Source organism: Poromitra crassiceps (assembly GCF_964638095.1).
Source record: "Poromitra crassiceps genome assembly, chromosome: 1".
Classification (NCBI taxonomy): Eukaryota; Metazoa; Chordata; class Actinopteri; order Beryciformes; family Melamphaidae; genus Poromitra; species Poromitra crassiceps.
Window position 1 is genome coordinate 95,233,782 of NC_139623.1, and position 20,895 is coordinate 95,254,676.

The window sequence follows — 20,895 nt, forward strand, 5'->3', positions numbered from 1 at the left end:
TAGCGATTTCATCAACCAACTGAATTAATCTTGATAGCTGACACTGAAATAAATGATGGTCACGTACATTCTGTAACATGCAAACGCTAACGTGGCTTCATTGGATCAATATCGCTTGGCTGTAGCCCACCTGAAGCCACCATTCCTTTGTTCAATAATGCAAACCTTGTGGGTTCCTAAAACATGCAACCAATTTTACAACACTAATGTTAACGCGAGTTATAAATCAATTGTAGTAGAAACTTAATTGTTTCTCTGTCGCCTTGATCGGATTTATGCATTGATCCCCACAACCCTGTAATCAAACATGAGTGGAATTAACACCTGGGCACTTGCACTGGCATCTGGAGCCGAGTGCACCACCTGGGCGTAAAAAAGTAGGTCTTAACTGTTACGCTGGTCTTAGCTACGCTACGCCCGACGTTGTGATTTGAATTTACATTGAGTGCACCAAGACTGACTTACCATGGTCGTAGCTGCGCCCGGTCTTTAGGCTGCGGACGTGCGCGTCCACGTGAATACGTGCTTGTTGCCAAGCAACACACTTCTCTCAGACGAGCTCGAGACAGCTGACAGACAGCTCCAACTCAGCTCAAACTTATAGAGTTGTATTCAAAGCATAGAAACGTTCTCACAGCTAAATTTAACAGCACCAACACAAACAAACAGAAACAAGATGCATGGAATTAGATCACGAGTGCAATCAGTACTGAATGCGATGGCGGACTGGGCACTGTGGGCAATTGACGAAGTCAGGAAGAAATGGAAAGATCTGTCAGTCAGTATGGGTACGCCTTGGGGGTAACTTTTATGCCTGCTCCATACCAGACGTAAAAATTACACCCAGGCGCAACGCATACAGGTCTTAAGACTACATGGTGCACTAGTCATAAAATTAAGTTAGTCGTAACTTTGAGTTCTACGTCGGATGTAGCGTTACACCTAGGCGTACGCCCAGCTGGTGCACTTGGCTCCTAAAGAGCAAACTCTGAGATATTACGTCACATCCGTTTTGTTAGCCTTCCATTTGCAAAAACTGGGAGCTGGGAAGTTCACTCTTGAATTGTCACATCCGTTTAAACGAGTCAGATCTTGGTCAGATCCAGTCGCTAGCCAGGCTAGCCATTGTTAGCAATAACAGTTGATAACAAGGCATTTTGCGCATACAAACACTGCAGCAACATGTCCACACAGATAGAAGTTAGGCAGTGCTGTGTGTACAGCTGATTTAATGAGACACAAACAAGACAGAAGTGCTAATAAACAGTCTTTACTACGATTTTAACTGCTGTTGTTGCACGGAACAGCCATCTTGGATTTTTTAGGTCGGGCCTGCTGAGGCTCCTACGAGTTTTGGAGAGAAAATACAAGCGCTGGTGACATCACTGTTCGAGCTCATGACCTTTGAACCGTCAGATTACCATTTCCCAGTTGTAAAGGAATGCCCCATAGTTTCCCCAGGCCCCTGCTGGGATGTTGGGGCGTGGGGGGGGGGGGGTCGGAGGGGTGGGGAATGAGAGGAATGGGGGGGGGGGGGGGGTCGGGGGAGGCAGGCATGGAGGAGGGGGTTGGGAGTTGGTGGTGTTATACTGTTGTGTAGCCTATATCAGCACTATGATCAGCAGTCATAGAATACCTTTTGTCCAATCAAATTGCACCGGAACTAACTGTTGATGATGAGTGATTTTGTGTTATATCTCTATGATTTAGACAATCAATGTTTTAACTAGCACCGATTATCACCTTGAACAATCTAGAATAATCTGGAGCAGAGCAAAGTCTGAGACTGTGGGCCAACCCCCAGACAAAGCTTGGAAAGAGGAGCCCCGCTCGCTCAATTCCTGGATGCCTATGGGGTCATGATTGTGTAATTTGATGATCCCATATAGACACTCAACAATTGATCCAAGATAGCCTAATATTGCTGTTTGACATACTTCAGACTACACCAAATACATAAAAAGGTCTCTCTGAAGGCATTTATTTGTTTCTGACTTTGGGAAAAACTGTCAAATTCCCCAAAACTACTGTATCTCTTTACCCAAATCATACACATTTAGGCTATTCTATTAGATCTCCTTTTAATAACTAATGTATCCCCCCCCCCATTCCATTCACTCCTCTGAAACTACTTGTAGTTAGTCTAGAATCACCTCTCAATTAGTGCAAACCCAAATCCTCGTGGAAAATCCTGGAGAGCCAATCAAAGTTAAGGTGCCCCGAGGGCTTGGGTGAAAAATATGATAAAAATTAAAAGTCTAAAATGAACTTGTGGGGTGTCTAACTAGGGGTTTTCAGGGGTGCTGAATCCATTCCAAACATTATTTTTGAGTAAAAATGTCTCCCTGACCATATGATATTGGTATATTGGTTATTGTTATGTAAAGCACAGTGTATAATCATTCCATTTTTCCACGAGGATTTGGGTTTGCACTAATTGAGAGGTGATTCTAGACACCTATAAGAACACATTGGTGAAGAAAGCTATTGGTAGTAAATTTTTTCACAGATGGTCCAAGCATTTTGCTAAAATTCTCTAACTATTGGGATTCCCTGAGGAGGCCCACCTCCCACTTTGAAAACCTCTGATCTAGAGCATTACACTCTCCTCCCCAAAAGTCACTTTTCATCAAATACGTCTGGGGGAAACAGCCTTAGTTAGTTAGTTAGTTAGTTAGTTAGCTAGCTAGTTAGTCAGTCGCTCAGTCAGTCAGTTAGTTAGTTAGTTATTTAGTTAGTTAGTTAGTTAGTTGTATTGTCCTTTCGGAAATTATTTTAGCATCTGTGGCAGTCAGACAAATATACAATACAGTTCAGTACAATACAATACAATTTGTAAAAAAATATTTGCTCACAAAGTGCTCCACACCAACCCTACTGAAAGAATATTAGATTACTATCAACACTTATCAAGAACAGCCCATATAATATGAGGCTGAATGCATTGATCTACCCATGGATTCCACAATAGCCGTTTTCACACATGCATACAGGAAAATTACCTGTAAATCAATATCGGCCATTTCCCGGAATTTCCCTTCACACCTGAGCATTCGCATGTGTGAATATAGTCGTCAAATAGCCTGTATGTTGGGGGGGGGGGGGGGGGGGCTTATTTTGGGGGTCGGCAAAACTCCGATGGTGAAATAAGTTTGCTTGTCACACAATAAATCACACTCGTTTGACTTAAGAGTATGTTGTATCCTTCACATTCGCTCATGGGTTGCAGTGCAGAGTAGTATCCAGGCAGCGTCAAGCCAGCGTAATAAACACAGCCGATTTCCCCCCTCCCCTCTCTGCACGAGAGAGGCCAGTCCTTCAGTCCTCCGCACTTCGCAGCAGCCCGACACAGGACAGACACAGCGAGAATGGCAGCGGCTTGCAAGCCGCTCAACGCTTGTATGTATGTAGAGAAAGCAAATGCACGAAGCGAAATGTGGAAGTAGTTTGCTTTGATGTGCGCGAATGATTAGATGATGCACGCTGGAAGTGAACGTTAAGCAACGTGTGTACACCTCGCCCATGAGAGAAGGACCGGCAAATGACTGGCCCCGTTTCACACTTGTGTCCCTTATCGCGGCATACCGCTCTTCTGACTGGCTCGAAACTGGTGAAATGTCCGCGATGACGGGGGAATGCTTATACCGGAAAACAACTTTCACACATGAAGGCATTAGACCGCTTTCCGGTCATTTAGCAGTAAAAAGTGCATGTGTGAAAACGGCTAATGTGAAATATGGCACAGATTCCTTTCATAGTACAGTACAGGCTGGGAGGCCAGGCTCCTCCTCCTGGGGGCTGTGTATCTCTGTCATCCAATGGAGCAGAGAGCCACTATGTCAGTGCTCAGATGGCCTGGTACTGTTTACATAATGGCCACATACCCATTTACACACACACACACACACACACACACACACACACACACACACACACACACACACGTGTGCACGCACACGCACACACACACACACACACACACACACACACACACACACACACACACACACCAGTAGTGGCAGTCTAGCTGGCCGATGGGGAGCTAGCTGTCTGTTCAGATTGCCGTCTGTATCTTTTCCTCCCTCCATCCATTCACTCTCCATATTCGCTGGATTTCCCTCTCATCCCACTGTAGTATCTCTAGTTGACCTAGATTTCTCATCATCCATTCATTTCTATTTGATTTGCTGTTAGGAATTGTGTGTTAATATTACTCAATTAAAGTAGCTGATGAATTTTGTACGTGTAAAAACATCCCGAGGGCTCACAGACGTGTTTTTCATCCTTGACACATGATATCTTGGTGCATAATGCCCTTATCCTACTACTATTCTACCACTGCTCCGGTCGCCTCCAAACTTGGTGGAAAAAGTGCGGTTAGAGGGGCCTGACGGAGTACAGTCCCACCTACTGGCAACACCAAAAGTGGTTTATCTCGAGAACCGTTCATCGGTTCGACTTCAAAAATGGGAATTGGCCGTTTTCACAGCAGCCATTTAGTGTCTAAAAGCCAGGGTACACAGATTGTGCAACCAAAACATTAATGAGAGTTTCCAACTTCCAATCCATTTAGGTGTTCCAGTGCTGGGGTCCTCATTAATGTTTTGGTTGTATCTGTGTTCACCCTGCCTTGTAGACACAAAATGGCTGCTGCAAAAAAGGCCTATTGCGCTACTGACGGAGTGCGGTGCCCAATTTCGGACATGTGTGGCGGAGTGTGGCACGGAATTTTGGACACATGCATACTCATAGTGCTACACACTGGCAACACAAAAAGCGGTTAATCTTGAGAACCGTTCATCCGATCGACTTCAACCTTGGGGAGTGCGCTGCTTGGGACCCGACATAGAGTGCAGTGCCAAATCCTGTGCGATTCCGACACATGCATACTCATAGCACCACTAGTCTCGCCACCTACTGGCAATACAAAAAATGGTTTATCTCGAGAATCGTTTGTCCAATCCACTTCAAACTTGGAGGGTGCGCTGCTCGGGACCCGGGATTTGGTCGCACACAAAAAAAGTGCACACATCATCTCTAGAGTCTCCACCCTAGAAATGCTAATTTCAAGTCCCTGGAATTGGTCAGATGTGGGCAAGAAGAAGTTTTATTGAGAGAGAGAGTGGTCTGCTGTTTTCTGTGTTTGGTGAAAATTGCTCCAGCTGGAACGTAAATAGTCTGGACTGAGTCTGGACAAATGGATGCCAAGCACCTTCTGTTCATCTGAGAGACAAGGACATCTCTGACTGTGAGACTTCTGTCATCACTGCTGGTGTGTGTGTGTGGGGGGGGGGGGGGATATTTGGGACCCCCAGACCGTCCTCAGGCATCCCTGTACTGATTGTGTTTCACAGTCAATAACAGCTGTTTACAAATGTCTGTCCATGTTAATGGGTTGTTATACTTTTAAGCAATGCTGCTGAGTTTCCTGATAAAGGCTTTGAAGTTAAGTCTCCCAGCAAGGTTACAGTTGGTTCCATCATGGAGGTCAGAGGAGAATTGGCTGGACACAAATTGGGTTGTAAAAACAGTTGGACAAGATGGAAGGTATTGTTGTGGTGGTAGTGTACGTCACTTCATTCATATTATAACTAAAAGTGAACAGTCTGATCATTCAGATTTGTTTCCAAATGTAGGTTACTGTGACACAGTAAACTCTTCATGTTAACCCTCAGTCTATTGCAAAACACTCCAAAACTAACTTGAGAAGAGTTAGCTCAGTGATCATGAAGAAACATTTTGTTTTTAGCTTTGTTAGCTGGCTAACCAGCCAGCAGGCTAATTTAGCAAAACAACCACTGTGCAGTAAATGTTAAATATAGCCATGCTAATGCTAGCTTCTACTATATGTTAGCTAGTGTGCACATCAGATGTGTTTACAGCAAGACAGTGATGGTTTGCTGACTGTATGAAAAAAACAGCATAGAAATTAACCATGTCGATTCAATTACGTTGAGTCATACATTTAGAAACACAATCAGCTGTTCACAGCCACCGTTGCCCAAGAGCTTACGACCTCCAATATGGCTGCCAGATGGAGCAGTATGTCACCTGTAAGCCCATTTAGGATATGTGAAAACATTCAGGGCCAAGGGTGTGAGTAAATTTCATTCCACATCGTGAGTATTTTTCTGTGATTTCTCTGGTGTTTAGAGTAAATGCAATTCTGTAAAGGGTGTACTGAATGCATCTTTCTCTCTCGACTTCACTCTCTCCTTTGCAGCTCTGTACGTCTCATCTCCCAAGCCAGTCGGATGCCCCCAGTCACTACCAGGCAGTGTGCCGGGCTCTATACACAGAAACCAGGGAGCTACACACTTTCTTGGATAAGATCAAGAGTGCCAAAGAGGTAGGACTCTCTTTTGTAATGCACTACTTGCAATTTAAGCTATCATATTCATTCAGGCGGTGTCTCGTCATAGCCGCGTGGTCAATGGGTCAGCATGGGGGAAATCCTCCCATTCTCCCCATTCAGCATAGTTAGCATTTAGTTGCTAGCCCAGCCCAGGCAACCCCCGCAGTAAGCGCACATCTGAACAGACGTCTGTGTACCTGCTCTTGAATCACCAATCCTGTAGCGTAGACCCGCAGCACCTTCCGCTGGTGAGTCAGCCCATTGAGATATATGGGGTTTTCCCCCCACCGTACTACCATTCGAACGATACCGGAAGTAACGTTTTGTGGACTTCCCACACAGACCGACTGTATCTATGCTGTGCTTGTCAGTGACACAGTATAGGGAAATTGTTTGTCATCTATTGTGAAAGTATAAACTCACGTGTCATAATGATCCTATTTTAAATCAAGCTTTAACCTGCTGTACAAGGCACTCCTCTTGAATATGAGGTTAGAGTGATCACTGACCTTCGCAGTTAATAAAGTGGATTAACACATTAGACATGCTCTGAATGGACGAACGCCATAACAAGGCATCACTTCAGGAGATTTAGCACTGTGACCTTACATGTTCATACGCCCAAGGTAATAAACACAATTCCCATCCCCTACGGGTGTCATTGACAATGTTGGCCAGGGGGAACTCCAGTGTTTTGAAACTGCTGCTGCCTGTAATGAAAGTAAGCCAAGTCAAGGACCCCTAAACTGACACAAATTGAGTACCGCAGGGATGATGTATTTTTGTAGTCGCAACGCGGAAGTCCTGGACTTCCGGGTTCTTCAATGTTTCTGCCTATGGGATTTTTGAATGGGTTTTTGGTGCGATGCTTCAAATAAGGTCTGTGGTTAACGCAAGCTTATTCAAATGCGAACCTGTGTTCAGCAGGATAATCTTCACACATGAGCAATAGTGAAGACGATGAGCAACTTTAAATTGAATCAGCTGGTGTCTACTATTAACTGAGCAGTTGTATCACAGACAAACTCCTTTCCCAAATAATGTCAGATAATGCAATACCAAGTTCTCCCTGCCACGCTTCTCTAAAGCGCAAATTATGCTCGAGCAAAATCGGCGGCGCTGACTGCGCCGAGGGGGTCGCCGCAGCAGGGCGTCCTCTCGCCGCAGCTCGGCATAGGGAGCGTGCAGCTCCTCGAAAATGTCACTCTGCGCCGTCAATTCATTGTTGTGAGGAATGAGGAAATGCCATTTCCTCATTTAAGGTGCTTGTCCCTCATCTAGCAAAGCCTTCTGCAGGCTCACCGGAATGAGTTTTGAAATGGAGGGACAATAAAATGTTCCCCCACCGACATGATTGCAAGTTCTTGGTAAACGACACGATAACGTTTTGGACGTGTTTTGGACGAGTTACGTTCGAGTATGCACAGTCTCGCTGTCGCCGCTCGGCGGCGGCAAGGCTCCAAGTCGTGGCTGCGCATAACCATGCCGGGCGCTTAATCCTCTCAGTGGAGGCCATGATGCACTTATCAAATAGACATACAAATCTAGAAATAAGAAGCTTGTGTGAGGAGGGCTCAGCAAAACATCGAAAAAGGCATGTTCATTTGGGAGCGTTTCAAAGGTTTGAATCTTGGATCGAACATAATTTCTGATTTGCAGGAATCTGAGCCAGTTCGGGCCGGGTACTTCAGTAATATTTAATAGTGAGTTTTACTTAAGTCATTTTGTCACAGTAAGTATCCTTGTATAGCTTTTATATCTAGTGTGCTGACCGTACTGTTGCTACTGCTACTACTATGTTCTACTGCTACTAATACTACTACTACTACTACTATGAATAATAATAATAATAATAATAATAATAATAATAATAATAATAATAATAATAATAATAATAATAATAATAATAATAATAATGATAATAAACATTATTTGTGCATTTTGTGCATTTTGTTTCCAAAGTTCATTAAAGTCCCTGGAAACCAAAATCCACAAAAACCTTCTAACTATTAAATTTAGGCAGGGTCTTATGTGAGTAATTGTGTGCCTCAGAAAAGAGAGAGAATTACTTTCAACCCTAACCCCAAAAATCTACACTTTTCTACAAGGTCTGGATTTCCATTTCCTCATTGAAGAGAGCGGAGCGCGCGGTGCTAAAATGCATGATCTTATCACGTCATAAGATTTAATCGAATCACACACACGCATGCACGCACGCGCGGCGCGCACACACACACTGACACACACACAGTAGTGCTGTGCACTCGCAGCGCAGCGGCGAGTGTGTTCGCCGAGCAACGCGCGAACACACACACACACACACACACACACACACACACACACACACACACACTCCATCTCTCTTTCCTTCTCTCTCTCTCTCCCCCTCTCTCTCTCTCCGTTAATGGAGAGAGATGCAGATGGGACACGGCCACACAGTCCGTGGGAGAAAATACACTCTAAAATCGAATTGATTCTCATGACTTTTGCCATGACTGTCAAACCTAAATTTATATACTTTGCGACGTTCATCATCGTTCAAATTTGGCTGGTGGCTTATTAACATAGGTTCCTGTGATGTGATGAACTCAAAATGCTAAATAATAAAAAAAATATTTCTGGTTTCCAGGGACTTTAACATTCAATTAAAAGCAAGCATCATCCATGCAAGTATATAAACAAAAATATTAAACATAATAGGATAAAAGTTACAAACAAGCAAGTCCATAAGCATAAGGTTCAAGAGATGATTTAAAAGATGATACTGATTCTGCTAACGTAAACTAAATAGTATATAAATAGTCACCGTCCATTCTGTGACTCATTGTGTAGAAAATACAGTAGCTCTATGGGTTAATGTAAATTAAAACAATAAACCAGTCTATGTGAATGCTGTACTTGTAGATGTATGGTATAGTATCAATTTTTACTCTGTGCCTTTGTGTATTAAAAGGGTCAAATGAAGAGAGCGGCAGAGCATAACAGTCTAATCTCTTCCTCCATGTTGCCTCCCATCGCCATGCGGCATCAGCATGCATATGAGTTATTTATATCAGCTTGTGTGTGAGTGCGCCATGGTGCCTGTTTCAGCCATAGCTCATCATGCCTGTGAGGAAGGCTCGTTGGAAGCATGTAACAGGCATGGACAACAGAGCAGTGCTCTCTGACACAGAGACAGAGCCATGAGGACAACAGAGCAGACCTCTCTGACATAGAGAGAGAGCTATGAGGACAGTAACAGGCATGGACAACAGAGGAGAGCTCTCTGACACAGAGACAGAGCCATGAGGACAGCAGAGCAGACCTCTCTGACATAGAGAGAGAGCCATGAGGACAGTAACAGGCATGGACAACAGAGGAGAGCTCTCTGACACAGAGACAGAGCCATGAGGACAACAGAGCAGAGCTCTCTGACACAGAGACAGAGCCATGAGGACAACAGAGTAGAGCTCTCTGACACAGAGACAGAGCCATGAGGACAACAGAGCAGAGCTCTCTGACACAGAGACAGAGCCATGAGGACAACAGAGCAGAGCTCTCTGACACAGAGACAGAGCCATGAGGACAACAGAGGAGAGCTCTCTGACACAGAGACAGAGCCATGAGGACAACAGAGCAGAGCTCTCTGACACAGAGACAGAGCCATGAGGACAACAGAGCAGAGCTCTCTGACACAGAGACAGAGCCAGGAGGACAGCAGAGCAGAGCTCTCTGACACAGAGACAGAGCCATGAGGACAGCAGAGCAGAGCTCTCTGACACAGAGACAGAGCCATGAGGACAACAGAGCAGAGCTCTCTGACATAGAGACAGAGCCATGAGGACAACAGAGCAGACCTCTCTGACACAGAGACAGAGCCATGAGGACAACAGAGCAGAGCTCTCTGACACAGAGACAGAGCCATGAGGACAGCAGAGCAGAGCTCTCTGACACAGAGACAGAGCCAGGAGGACAGCAGAGCAGAGCTCTCTGACACAGAGACAGAGCCAGGAGGACAGCAGAGCAGAGCTCTCTGACACAGAAACAGAGCCAGGAGGACAGCAGAGCAGAGCTCTCTGACATAGAGACAGAGCCATGAGGACAGCAGAGCCAACACAGTCTCTTAGAAAATTGTATAATACCAACGATATGGACCAACGTTGCTATTTTACGATTTCGGCTCGAAAAATGTAAAATAGTAACGTTCTGAGTGGTTAGGGTGAGGATTAGAGTAGGGGGAGGGGTTAGAAACAGAAAATCTCCGTAAAACACGCCCAAACCACGCCCACCGCTGTAGACGCATACGTTCCCATTTTACAATTTCTTAGCCGACATCGTAAAATACCAACGTATGTCCACAAACGTTGCTATTTTACAATTTTTTTGGAGATCGGGTTGGCAGAGCAGAGCTCTCTGACACAGAGACAGAGCCAGGAGGACAACAGAGGAGAGCTCTCTGACACAGAGACAGAGCCAGGAGGACAGCAGAGCAGACCTCTCTGACACAGAGACAGAGCCATGAGGACAACAGAGCAGAGCTCTCTGACACAGAGACAGAGCCGTGAGGACAGCAGAGCAGACCTCTCTGACACAGAGACAGAGCCATGAGGACAACAGAGCAGAGCTCTCTGACACAGAGACAGAGCCGTGAGGACAGCAGAGCAGACCTCTCTGACACAGAGACAGAGCCATGAGGACAACAGAGCAGAGCTCTCTGACACAGAGACAGAGCCATGAGGACAGCAGAGCAGACCTCTCTGACACAGAGCCATGAGGACAACAGAGGAGAGCTCTCTGACACAGAGACAGAGCCAGGAGGACAGCAGAGCAGACCTCTCTGACACAGAGACAGAGCCATGAGGACAGCAGCCAGCCAACCATGCTTACTGTGAGACACAGTCAGATGATGCTGAGAGGCATCTGTGCTAATGACTGTGCAACAAATGAAAGAAATGTATGCAAGAGATGTCATTGCTGCACAGATGTAGTAATGCACATTGTTCAATTGTAAATGCAGTAATGGGTCAGTCTTAAACTTTGTAGAAAACATTTTGATATTAAATAACACTCATAACACTGAAAATGTATGTAAATATAGCACTAAAATGAAAGTTGTTACTCCTCGGCACCTAAATATCTTTCTGACATCAGGTCAAAACAGCCATAATATGTAGTGAAAATATTGGGTAATGTTAAAGTTGAATTTAGTGATTTCTTTTGGCTTGAAAATAGACAAATTTAAAGATAGTGTATTCTTGCGGCACAAAATATCAGCTATTGGCAGCTTCATGCAACAGTATGAGTATCAAATTCAATATTAGCCAAAACCCACTAGTGTAGATAGCTGATGTAGCAATCATGTGACGCAACACGGGCATAAACACGCCTATATGGCGCTTTGCACGAGACGATGCCAAGCGCAGCGGGCCGACACGCCCATAATTCATACAGGATGCAGAACGTAAGCAGAACTGAAGCTTGAGGCAGGCACAAGCTGAACTGACGCCTAACCATTCACACAAGAAGCCTTCTCTTTTCCTCTCAGCGCCTCCTCGGCACGCCTTGAACCCGCCCACAACTCCCATTGACTTCATGTCTGGCAGCTTCAAGCTTCACGCGTCACGCCTGGAAAATAAGACTGAATCCTGAACGATCGCTCCAGCGCGGCTTCAGTGTGGCTTCGGCGTTGCTTCGACACATGGCGTGGCGTGGGGCTGGTGTGAACGGTCTCACCTGTTAACAAGGACGAAACTGCGTGGCTTCAGCGTGGCTTTGGCGTTGCTTCAGCATATAGTGTGAACGGCCAATTAGGGTTTTATGCGGCGCTATTCTGGTGCAACCCGGCACTAACGCAAAATTACCGCCTTTGCGACGATAGAGCCCGAAGTCTTCAGCTTGGCCAGGTTTATTGGGAGAGCTTGGAAACTCACAATGGAGAAGTTGTTTATCTGAATATATAACTCTGGCTTGTCTTGTTTATGTTTGGCTGAACTTTTTGTAACTTGCTTGTTAATTTGTTTGTATTGTTGAATTTGAATGATTTGTGTTTTGTAAGCTTGAATATGGTGCATGACACAGAAAAAAATGTATCTACCTATCTATCTATCTTAAGCTAAAATCCATCTTCTTTTTAACTTTGAAACAATACCATGAAACAATAAATAATCCTGTTTCTTCTTCGAATTTGAACAAAAATGCACACTACATGCCTGAGTGCTTTCACACTGAGCAATTGTTATCGGATCACGGCGAGTGGATGGACAAACACTGCGAGCGCAGAAAGCGGAAGTGCGAAATAGCATTCTATGGTCGGGCGCCATCTTGTGTGAGATAGGCCTATTGCTTTGTACTTGGAGAAACGTGTACTTGCCTGAATGGTAACTTGGGCAAATGGATAAGGGCTGCATAATATGTCTCTTTCATCACAGATGTATTATCAGCTAATTTTTCATTTCCAAATCCCCTTTCAGGTCCAAATTCAAATAGTTTTTTTCTTCCTCAAATCATTCGTCAAGATCAAGTTCAGGAGTTCTTTTGGCTCAGGACCATTTGAGAGCTCAGCTGTGAGTTGAGCTGTGAGAAAACTTCCCATGGGGGTAGTGTGTTTCACAGCATGTGTGTGTGTGTGTGTGTGTGTGTGTGTGTGTGTGCGCGCGCACAGACGCGCATGTGTGTATGTTCCACTGCAGGGTCCCTTCCTGCATTACTGCTGCTGCCCTTCTAGTGAGCGTAATGCATCTGAATGAATGGAGAGGATTTGGTTTGTTACGTAACTCACAGTTACAAAAGACAGGAGTCTTATCCCAGGGAGGAGAGGACTGGGCTGGAAAGGAGAGAATTTGGGGACAGTGGGTTAGAGCCTTTCTAGCTTGGAATGTAAACAAGTAGTGTTTTCAAGACTAATATTTAATACTAATAAGATTACTACACTACTACTACTACTTATACTACTGCTACTACTAATAATAATCATCATCATCATCATCATCTTTATTTTATATAGGCTTAGCAATTTTTAAGACAAAGCACTTTACAAAGCACTTTACAAAGGATTAAAACACACAAAATAAGCGGAAAAACCAATAACACCAATGTAACAAATATAAAAACAAGGCAAGAAAGTGGTAAAAGAAATCCATAAAATGAGTTTAGAGTAGACTTATTCGTGTCCTTGTTTCAGTGTGATGAGATGAGATGAACATGTAGTAAAGGGCAAACTGTGGTGAAGAAGACTCATGGTGGACTGGTGAGTGTCATTGTGTGTGTGTGTGTGTGTGTGTGTGTGTGTGTGTGTGTGTGTGTGTCTGTGTGTGTGTGTGTGTGTGTGTGTGTGTGTGCGTGCGTGCGTGCGTGTGTGTGTGTGTGTGTGTGTGTGTGTGTGTGTGTGCGGGTGCGTGTGCGTGCATGCGTGCGTGCGTGCGTGTGTGATGATTGATGTGTAGTGTACTGTTTATGTGAATGCAATGCACCATGTCTGGATGGTCTGGAAGGATGCTTTTGCGGGTGTGTTAGCAAGCTTTTTGCCTGTGTGTTGTTTGTGTGTATAATGTATATGTATGCGTACCTGCCTGTGTTTATGTGAGCTTCTGCCTGTGTGCGTACATACTGTGTGTGTGTGTGTGTGTGTGTGTGTGTGTGTGTGTGTGTGTGTGTGTGTGTGTGCGTGCGCGCGCGTGCGTGTGTGTGTGTGTGTGTGTGTGTGTGTGTATGATACCCAGGAGGGGTAAGATGAGCTCTCAGCATCCCCCTCCTCCCTCTTTGCCTTCTGTATGTCAGAGCTGTGCTGACCCACAGGGGATTCATCCCATCCATCCAACACTACCAGCTTCCCTTAGCAAAGAGCGCCGCAGGTCTCTTCTGTCGGAGAATCACAGAAAAGCTGCTGAATTAGTGGGGATTCACAGCAACAGCCCCGGCTGCTGTTTGCTCACGGAGAAGTGGCTCTTGCGAGACATTATGAGAGAGAGAGACAGAGAGAGAGAGGGTGAGAGAGAGAGAGAGAGGGAGAGAGAGAGACGGAGAGAGAGAGAGAGAGAGAGAGAGAGAGAGAGAGAGAGAGAGAGAGAGACGGAGAGAGAGAGAGAGAGAGAGAATTACTGACTAGAATGAATGGGATTGTAGAGGTGGTTGATAATTGCCCTAATGATTCATGTGGACTTGCTGCAGTGGGCCTGTTGTTTTCTTAAGCGCACTTAGAATATTAATTTCACAAACAAGTTTTAACACACAGGCATGATGTCAAATGCTGCCTCTGTCATGCTAAGAGAAGTCTGCTCAATCAGCCTTTTGGAATGGAAGTGTGTAGCTTCGTCGTGTGAGATAATGGCGTTGAAAAGTGGACTCATCTCTTCAAGGTCTAGGCCTAGGTCTAGTAGATTACCAGTGTTTTGAGTTGATGGGCTGTTATTAGTCGGCCATCTTATTAATATCAGTGTTACCTTATGAAACTCAAGTAGGAAGCAACGATACAAAGTTGCAATCCCAATCAAATTCACAGGGGATTGTGGTGCTGGGCTGGCTAGACAAGATCTTGATGCTATTTTACTGTAGGTGTAGGTGATGGAGCAAAGCATTCTATATAAGCGGGCATGGCGGTGCAGTGGTAGCGCCTTCGGCTCACAGCAAGAAGGTTGTGCGTTCGATTCCCACCTGCTCCAGATAGGAACCCCCTGTGAAAAAAAACATGCAAAGAAAAAAAAGCTCTATATTGTGAGTGATATTATGTAACTGCAATATTGAGTGCAGAGTCAGTCCACTGAATTGCAGAGGGCAGCTGTTCTGTGCAGGATGACAGTGAATTACCATTATAACACCCTCACCACAAATATTAACAAGAGGAACCTCATTCTCTGTTTACACACACTCCTCACATTCTCTTTCTCTCTCGCACATGGCCATATGCATGCACGCACACACACACACACACACACACACGCACGCATATACACACGCTGACTGCAGGTTAGTACAGTGCCTGTGGCTGTCTGCTAAGCTGATAGTGTTTGACCACACACTAATGGCCTGAGGTCATACTGTGTCAGGACGGAGCAACAGGACTTGTGGGCTACAAAGGTATTGCAAGTGGGCCGCCCAAACATTTGCAAAACATTACAATCTTCGTGGGGGAAATTGTAATTATTATTATGTATGTATGAGAATGCATTTCTCCATTGTTGAATGATAGTGTTATTTTATCATTATTCGTTTGCCTATTGTAGATAGCCCCTCACTTTTACTTTCTGATTTCGGTGTGGTGCTGATGGACAGCTCGTTTTATTGTAAAAAAAAAAAAAAAAGGGCTCTAAGAAAACATTATTTGGCCTCTGTTTATGGTCAGATGTGGGCTGCGAACATTTTTGAGATTTTCAAGTGGGCCTTGACTCAGAAAAGGATGGGAACCACTGCTCTTAGAATTATATTGTAGTCAGGATGGAAAAGCTTCTGAAACAGCATTTAGAGTAGACCAGTGATTCCCAAACTGTGGGCCGCGGCTTACTAGTGGGCCGTGGAGGTACTGCAGGTAGGCCGCGAGTGGTCTGCCAACACTCCCGATTTTCAAATGGCTGTAGCAGGGTCATTTTTAAAGCTACAGTAGAGATCCTGTTATCAGAATAAGCTAGAAGGCCTAAGGCATCCATTAGTACCAAACATAGGTTACATTTTGGCGAGGGAAAACTATTTCAAACGGGTCCCTTGACCTCTCAGCTCAATTTATCTGAATGAAAATTGGTTCATTGGGTACACACGAGTCTCCCCTTTACAGATAAGGTAGCATTTTTCACAGCCTAGCATTAATAGCTTGTGGATTGATTTCTTGTTGTTGATCATCACATTTTGTCTCAACAAATGTGTTATGCATACAAATACTTCTGATGAGTAAGGGGGAGAAAATGTTGGCAATCTGCTTTAGGGTATTTTGCTGAAATGTTTTTGTATGTGGATGGATTATTAATTTCCCTTATGCCCAAGTTCACATGCTCTGAAATAAAAACATATGTAATATAAAAAACATATAGGGACCAAACCAAAATGCTTTTTGCAGGTACCTCATGAGCCCATGCTCACTTCCTGGATAAGCGATGAAAATTTCAGAAAGATCCAAGCGTCGGTTCCAGAGTTATTCAAGAAAAAACTCTTATTGCCTGTTTAGAAGGCTCTGGGAGGCTTAATTTGCATTTTTGTCCCATCATGCAATTCTGACCCTCTTAGAGACACAAAACCCTCTCTTTAGATTCGGTACCTGCAATAGGCATAATAAGTGCATAATAAAGGATTTATTAACCTCAATAAGGCACTGTTCTCATTTAGATCCGGGACCTGCAAAAAGCATAGTTAACTGTTAATAACTGCATAGTTAACTGCTAATAAGGTAATAACAAACCATTTATTAAGCTTAATGAAGTAACAAAACCAGCTAGTAAAGGTGGTTATAAAGTGTTTATAAATGTCTTATAAGCTACCAATAAATGTTTATAATGCGATTATTAACACTTATATAGTATTATTAATAGTGTTAATAAGCACCTTATAAGAGCCTTATTACCTACCGTGGCGGCTTTAGCTCAGGAGGTAGAGCGGGTCGGCCAATGACGCAAGGGTTGGCGGTTCGATCCCCGCTCCCTCCCAAGCTGCTGTCGTTGTGTCCTTGGGCAAGACACTTAACCCTCCTTGCCTCGTATGATTGGTATGAATGTAGACATGAATGATGGTGGTCGGAGGGGCCGTTGAGCGCCGATGTGTGGCTGCCACGCTTTCGAACCACCGGTACGAATGGTGTGAACGAATAATGATTCTGTGAAGCGCTTTGAGCACTTGGAAAGGCGCTATATAAATCCAATCATTATTATTATTATTATTATTACCTATTAATTAACGCTTATTAATATAACCTTAATATAAAGCATTACCTCAGGGGGGTTTTAACTTAGAAAACAGGGAGGTCACGTCTACCCAGACAATTATATCACTTTTAAACAGTTACATATATGTATAAATCATTACAATATGCTCCCGTGAGGTGGTGATGCGTTTAGCTGCTGCCAGGCGGGGGTGCAAAACTCGGCATAACACCTGGACACAAGATGGACTGCTATCTTCCCTGCCTTACGGTGAAAACACACCGCACGCGACTCCTGCACGTAAGCTGTGTGGCGCGACCATTCGCTACCTTGTGCGCAGCCAGTTTTCTTTGGGACACCATGTTAACAGATATGTCAGTCCACACCGAATTGCGTGCAGCTCACGCTCAGCTCAGCAGACACTCATGCCGCGCAACTCAGCCTGGATTTCTATTTTCCTGTGCGGCCGTCTGCGCCCGTGAGCGACTCTGTCAAGCAGAACAGATCAGATCAGGGCAGACAGGAACTCCGAAACCGGACATTCGTCAAATAAAACCAATTTCAAAGTGAAATAATGTTTATTTATGTTGTTGATTGCCCCTTTGGAAGTGTGAAAAGAGAGAAAGAGCAGTTGGAGATGGGGAGCGGCTTCTAGGGGCTCGTTGCCTGCAGAGCAACAAGTAGAGAGCTAGGACTCGCCTTCTGTCTACAACAGCACGCACTGGGAAAACGGGAGGAGAACAGACAAATATGATGCAATTGCATTTTATAACGCCGAAGGTAGCCATTAACAGTTATCCCAAACATATTACTTTAAGTATTTATGTCGTTATTTACTACCCATGATAACGAAGACAGTAGATCTGGGGCAAAATATATAGCGGACGAGCAGAGCGCGCAAAGTGAGCTGCGCTCTCTGTGTGCAGCGACTTCTGCGCGGAGGTGCGCTGCGCGGCGCATGCGCGCAAGTTCCGCGTACCGGTGTGTCCCCGCCGTTAAGGCATGCGCAAACAGGTGCGCAAGCGCAAATAGGGGATATCGCCTGTACCAAGATAGGGCCCCTGGTCCTGGTAGTCCATCAGAGACTTTAAGCTTCCATCAGCCATCAATGATGAGCGAATATAAATTGATTGGAGGGTGTGTCTGTCTGACAGTAACATAATGACAGTGTGAACTGGAGAAACAGCTGTGACTTCCTCACAGCACTCCTGCAGATACTGGATAGGATGTGATCATGTGATGTAACATATCAGTAACACATGTAGCCTTTTTGTTTTGATTTTAGCCTCTTTCTTTTTTGAGATTCCGCACTGTCATTCCTATTTCCTTTGTATATTTCTCACTGCCTCTCTTTTTCTGTACCCCAGAACCTCCGGAAGATGGAGGGAGCGTCGTCAGACGATCCTGGCAGAGACTTGAATGAGCTGCAGAATGCTGACTGGGTATGTGACCAGACTCCTGACCTCTGACCTCAACTGGCCACAGGATTTCACCTTACTTCCACCTGACCAAAGGCTAATTGGCTAAGAGGAGAGTGGATTCACTTCATTGTGGCCTCGGTGTGACTAGCTCAAATGTTCACTTACCCACCTACGAAGACCCAGTGAGGTTGAAACGTGTTGCGTTTTTCTTGCCCGTGTCTCCTATTTTTTGAAGTTGTACATTGTATTGTAAACCTGTGCAGGTTACCTGTGGACCAACACTTCTGCATTAAATTGTTCTCTAAAAAGAAACCAAGAAGCTCCTTTTTCCACTATTGATCACTTACCCACCTACAAACTTTTTAAGAAAGATTCTCTAAAGAATGTAGGAAATAACCAATTTCTAAAGAACTACATTGGGTCTTTTGTTCTGGTTTGACATTTTTTATTATGACAAGTCAGAGGGTTCTCTGCATCATTACAGCTCTATATCAATATAGAGACACTACCCAAACCAAAGAGCATTTGAAGAACCCTCCTCTTTTGAGTGTATGGAGAGGTCAGACCACAGGTACATGCCATCGTCTAACCATGGTCATGGTATTTTCTGCTTCCATGCTGGGGTCTCTTTCCCATGCTGCCGTTTCCTCCCTCTGTTAGGCTCAGTTCTGGGTTCAGGTGATGAGGGACCTGCGGGACGGAGTCAAGCTGAAGAAGGTGCAGGAGCGCCAGTACAACCCTCTGCCCATCGAGTTCCAGCTCACTCCCTATGAAATGCTCATGAACGACATCAGGTCCAAACGCTACAACCTACGCAAGGTCCTGGTGAGTGTCTGATTTGTCTCAGGCCACTGATTCCCGAACACCAAAATAATTTGTTGCTACGTTTTAATTTTACAATAATGGGGCGTAGTGCCGCGGTAAAGGTAAAGGTAAAGTCCCACTGATTGTCACACAATGTGTGAAATTTGTTCTCCGCATTTGACCCATCCCCTGGGGGAGCGGTGAGCAGCAGCGTGCGCCGCGCTCGGGAATCACATGGTGATTTAACCCCCCAATTCCAACCCTTTGATGCTAGGTACATTCCCTACCTACCAACATGAGGGTCGCAGTTTCGAACCCATGCATTACCTCTGGCTTGGTCGGACGTCCATACAGGCACAATTGGCCCTGAAGCCGTATTAAGGGTATGTGTCCTGGTGGCTGCACACTGCACTAGTGCCTCCTCTGGTCGGTCGGGGTGCCTGTTTGGGGGGGAACTGGCGGGAATAGCATGATCCTCCCACGCGCTACATCCTGCCGGTGAATCTCCTTGCTGTCAGGTGAAAAGAAGCATCAGACTGCACATATATCAGAGGAACCATGTGCTAGTCTACAACTTTCTCCAGATCGACAGAGGCGGTGGAGCAGCAACCCAGACAGGGAATTGGCCAAGTACAATTGAGGAGAAAAGGCGGGGGGGGGGGAGGTTGATACAATGATGGATTGTTGCATGATAGCTCGTTGTTGGCTACCACTTTACTTTTTTTACTCCTTGTTAGGTGATGCAAGGTTTATTTGTATAGCCCTAATTCACAAGCATGTCTCAGAGGGCTTCACAGAGAATATGTCTAGCTAAATCTGGCTGACACAACAATAACAATTACAGTAATAATAATAATAACATGGTTGAACAATCTTATGATAGAGAGAGACAGAGAGAAGGGGAGAAATGGGGAGAGAAAGTGGGGGAGGAGAGAGCAGGGAAAGGGAGGAGGTGGAGAGGGAGAAAGGTAGGAAGAGAGCAGGGGAAGGGGGGAACAGGAGAGACAGCAGAACAGACAGAACATACAGGGTATACTGGGGCTGGGCGATACGGTCACGAATAGTCACAGGGGTCAAGTAAATTTTAGCAATAAAGTTATGTATTATAGTTACCAGGCGATATGAGCCACTGACAACAAACAATTAGTCTGACATTTATCCCCCAGCCCTAGGGCATACAGCAGCTACTCAATCTGCCTGGCCATCCAGCTGCAGCAGCCGGGGCAGCAGCGGCTGAGGCTGAGGTAGCAGCGACACAGTAGAACCAGCAGCAGAGCGGCCAGGCCAAACGAGCAACAGCTCAGACAATCTGACTACTCTAGCCATTAACCGGAACTAACTAGCACACAAGGAATCTAACTAATCTACAGCATAGTCTGCCCTGTTGTACTCTAATCTAATCTTAGCCTAAACACTATAACAATCAAAAGGTCCAGCTCAGAGGTTTCCAAAGTGGGAGGTGGGCCTCCCCAGGGGGCTCAAAGACTTTCAGGGGAGG

The 20,895-nt window shown here is 45.1% G+C and overlaps 1 protein-coding gene across 1 annotated transcript in view; it reads left to right on the forward strand.

The window, feature by feature from the left end:
• Window positions 1–20,895, forward strand: part of spire1b (spire-type actin nucleation factor 1b) — a gene marked incomplete at its 5' end in the record, with an annotated part of 82,399 nt that overhangs the window by 43,111 nt on the left and 18,393 nt on the right. Inside the window, 3 exons of the mRNA XM_083663345.1 lie at window positions 6,224–6,349; window positions 18,540–18,614; window positions 19,254–19,418. Coding sequence (XP_083519471.1) covers window positions 6,224–6,349; window positions 18,540–18,614; window positions 19,254–19,418 — 366 coding nt within the window. The remainder of the gene's footprint in view (window positions 1–6,223; window positions 6,350–18,539; window positions 18,615–19,253; window positions 19,419–20,895) is intronic.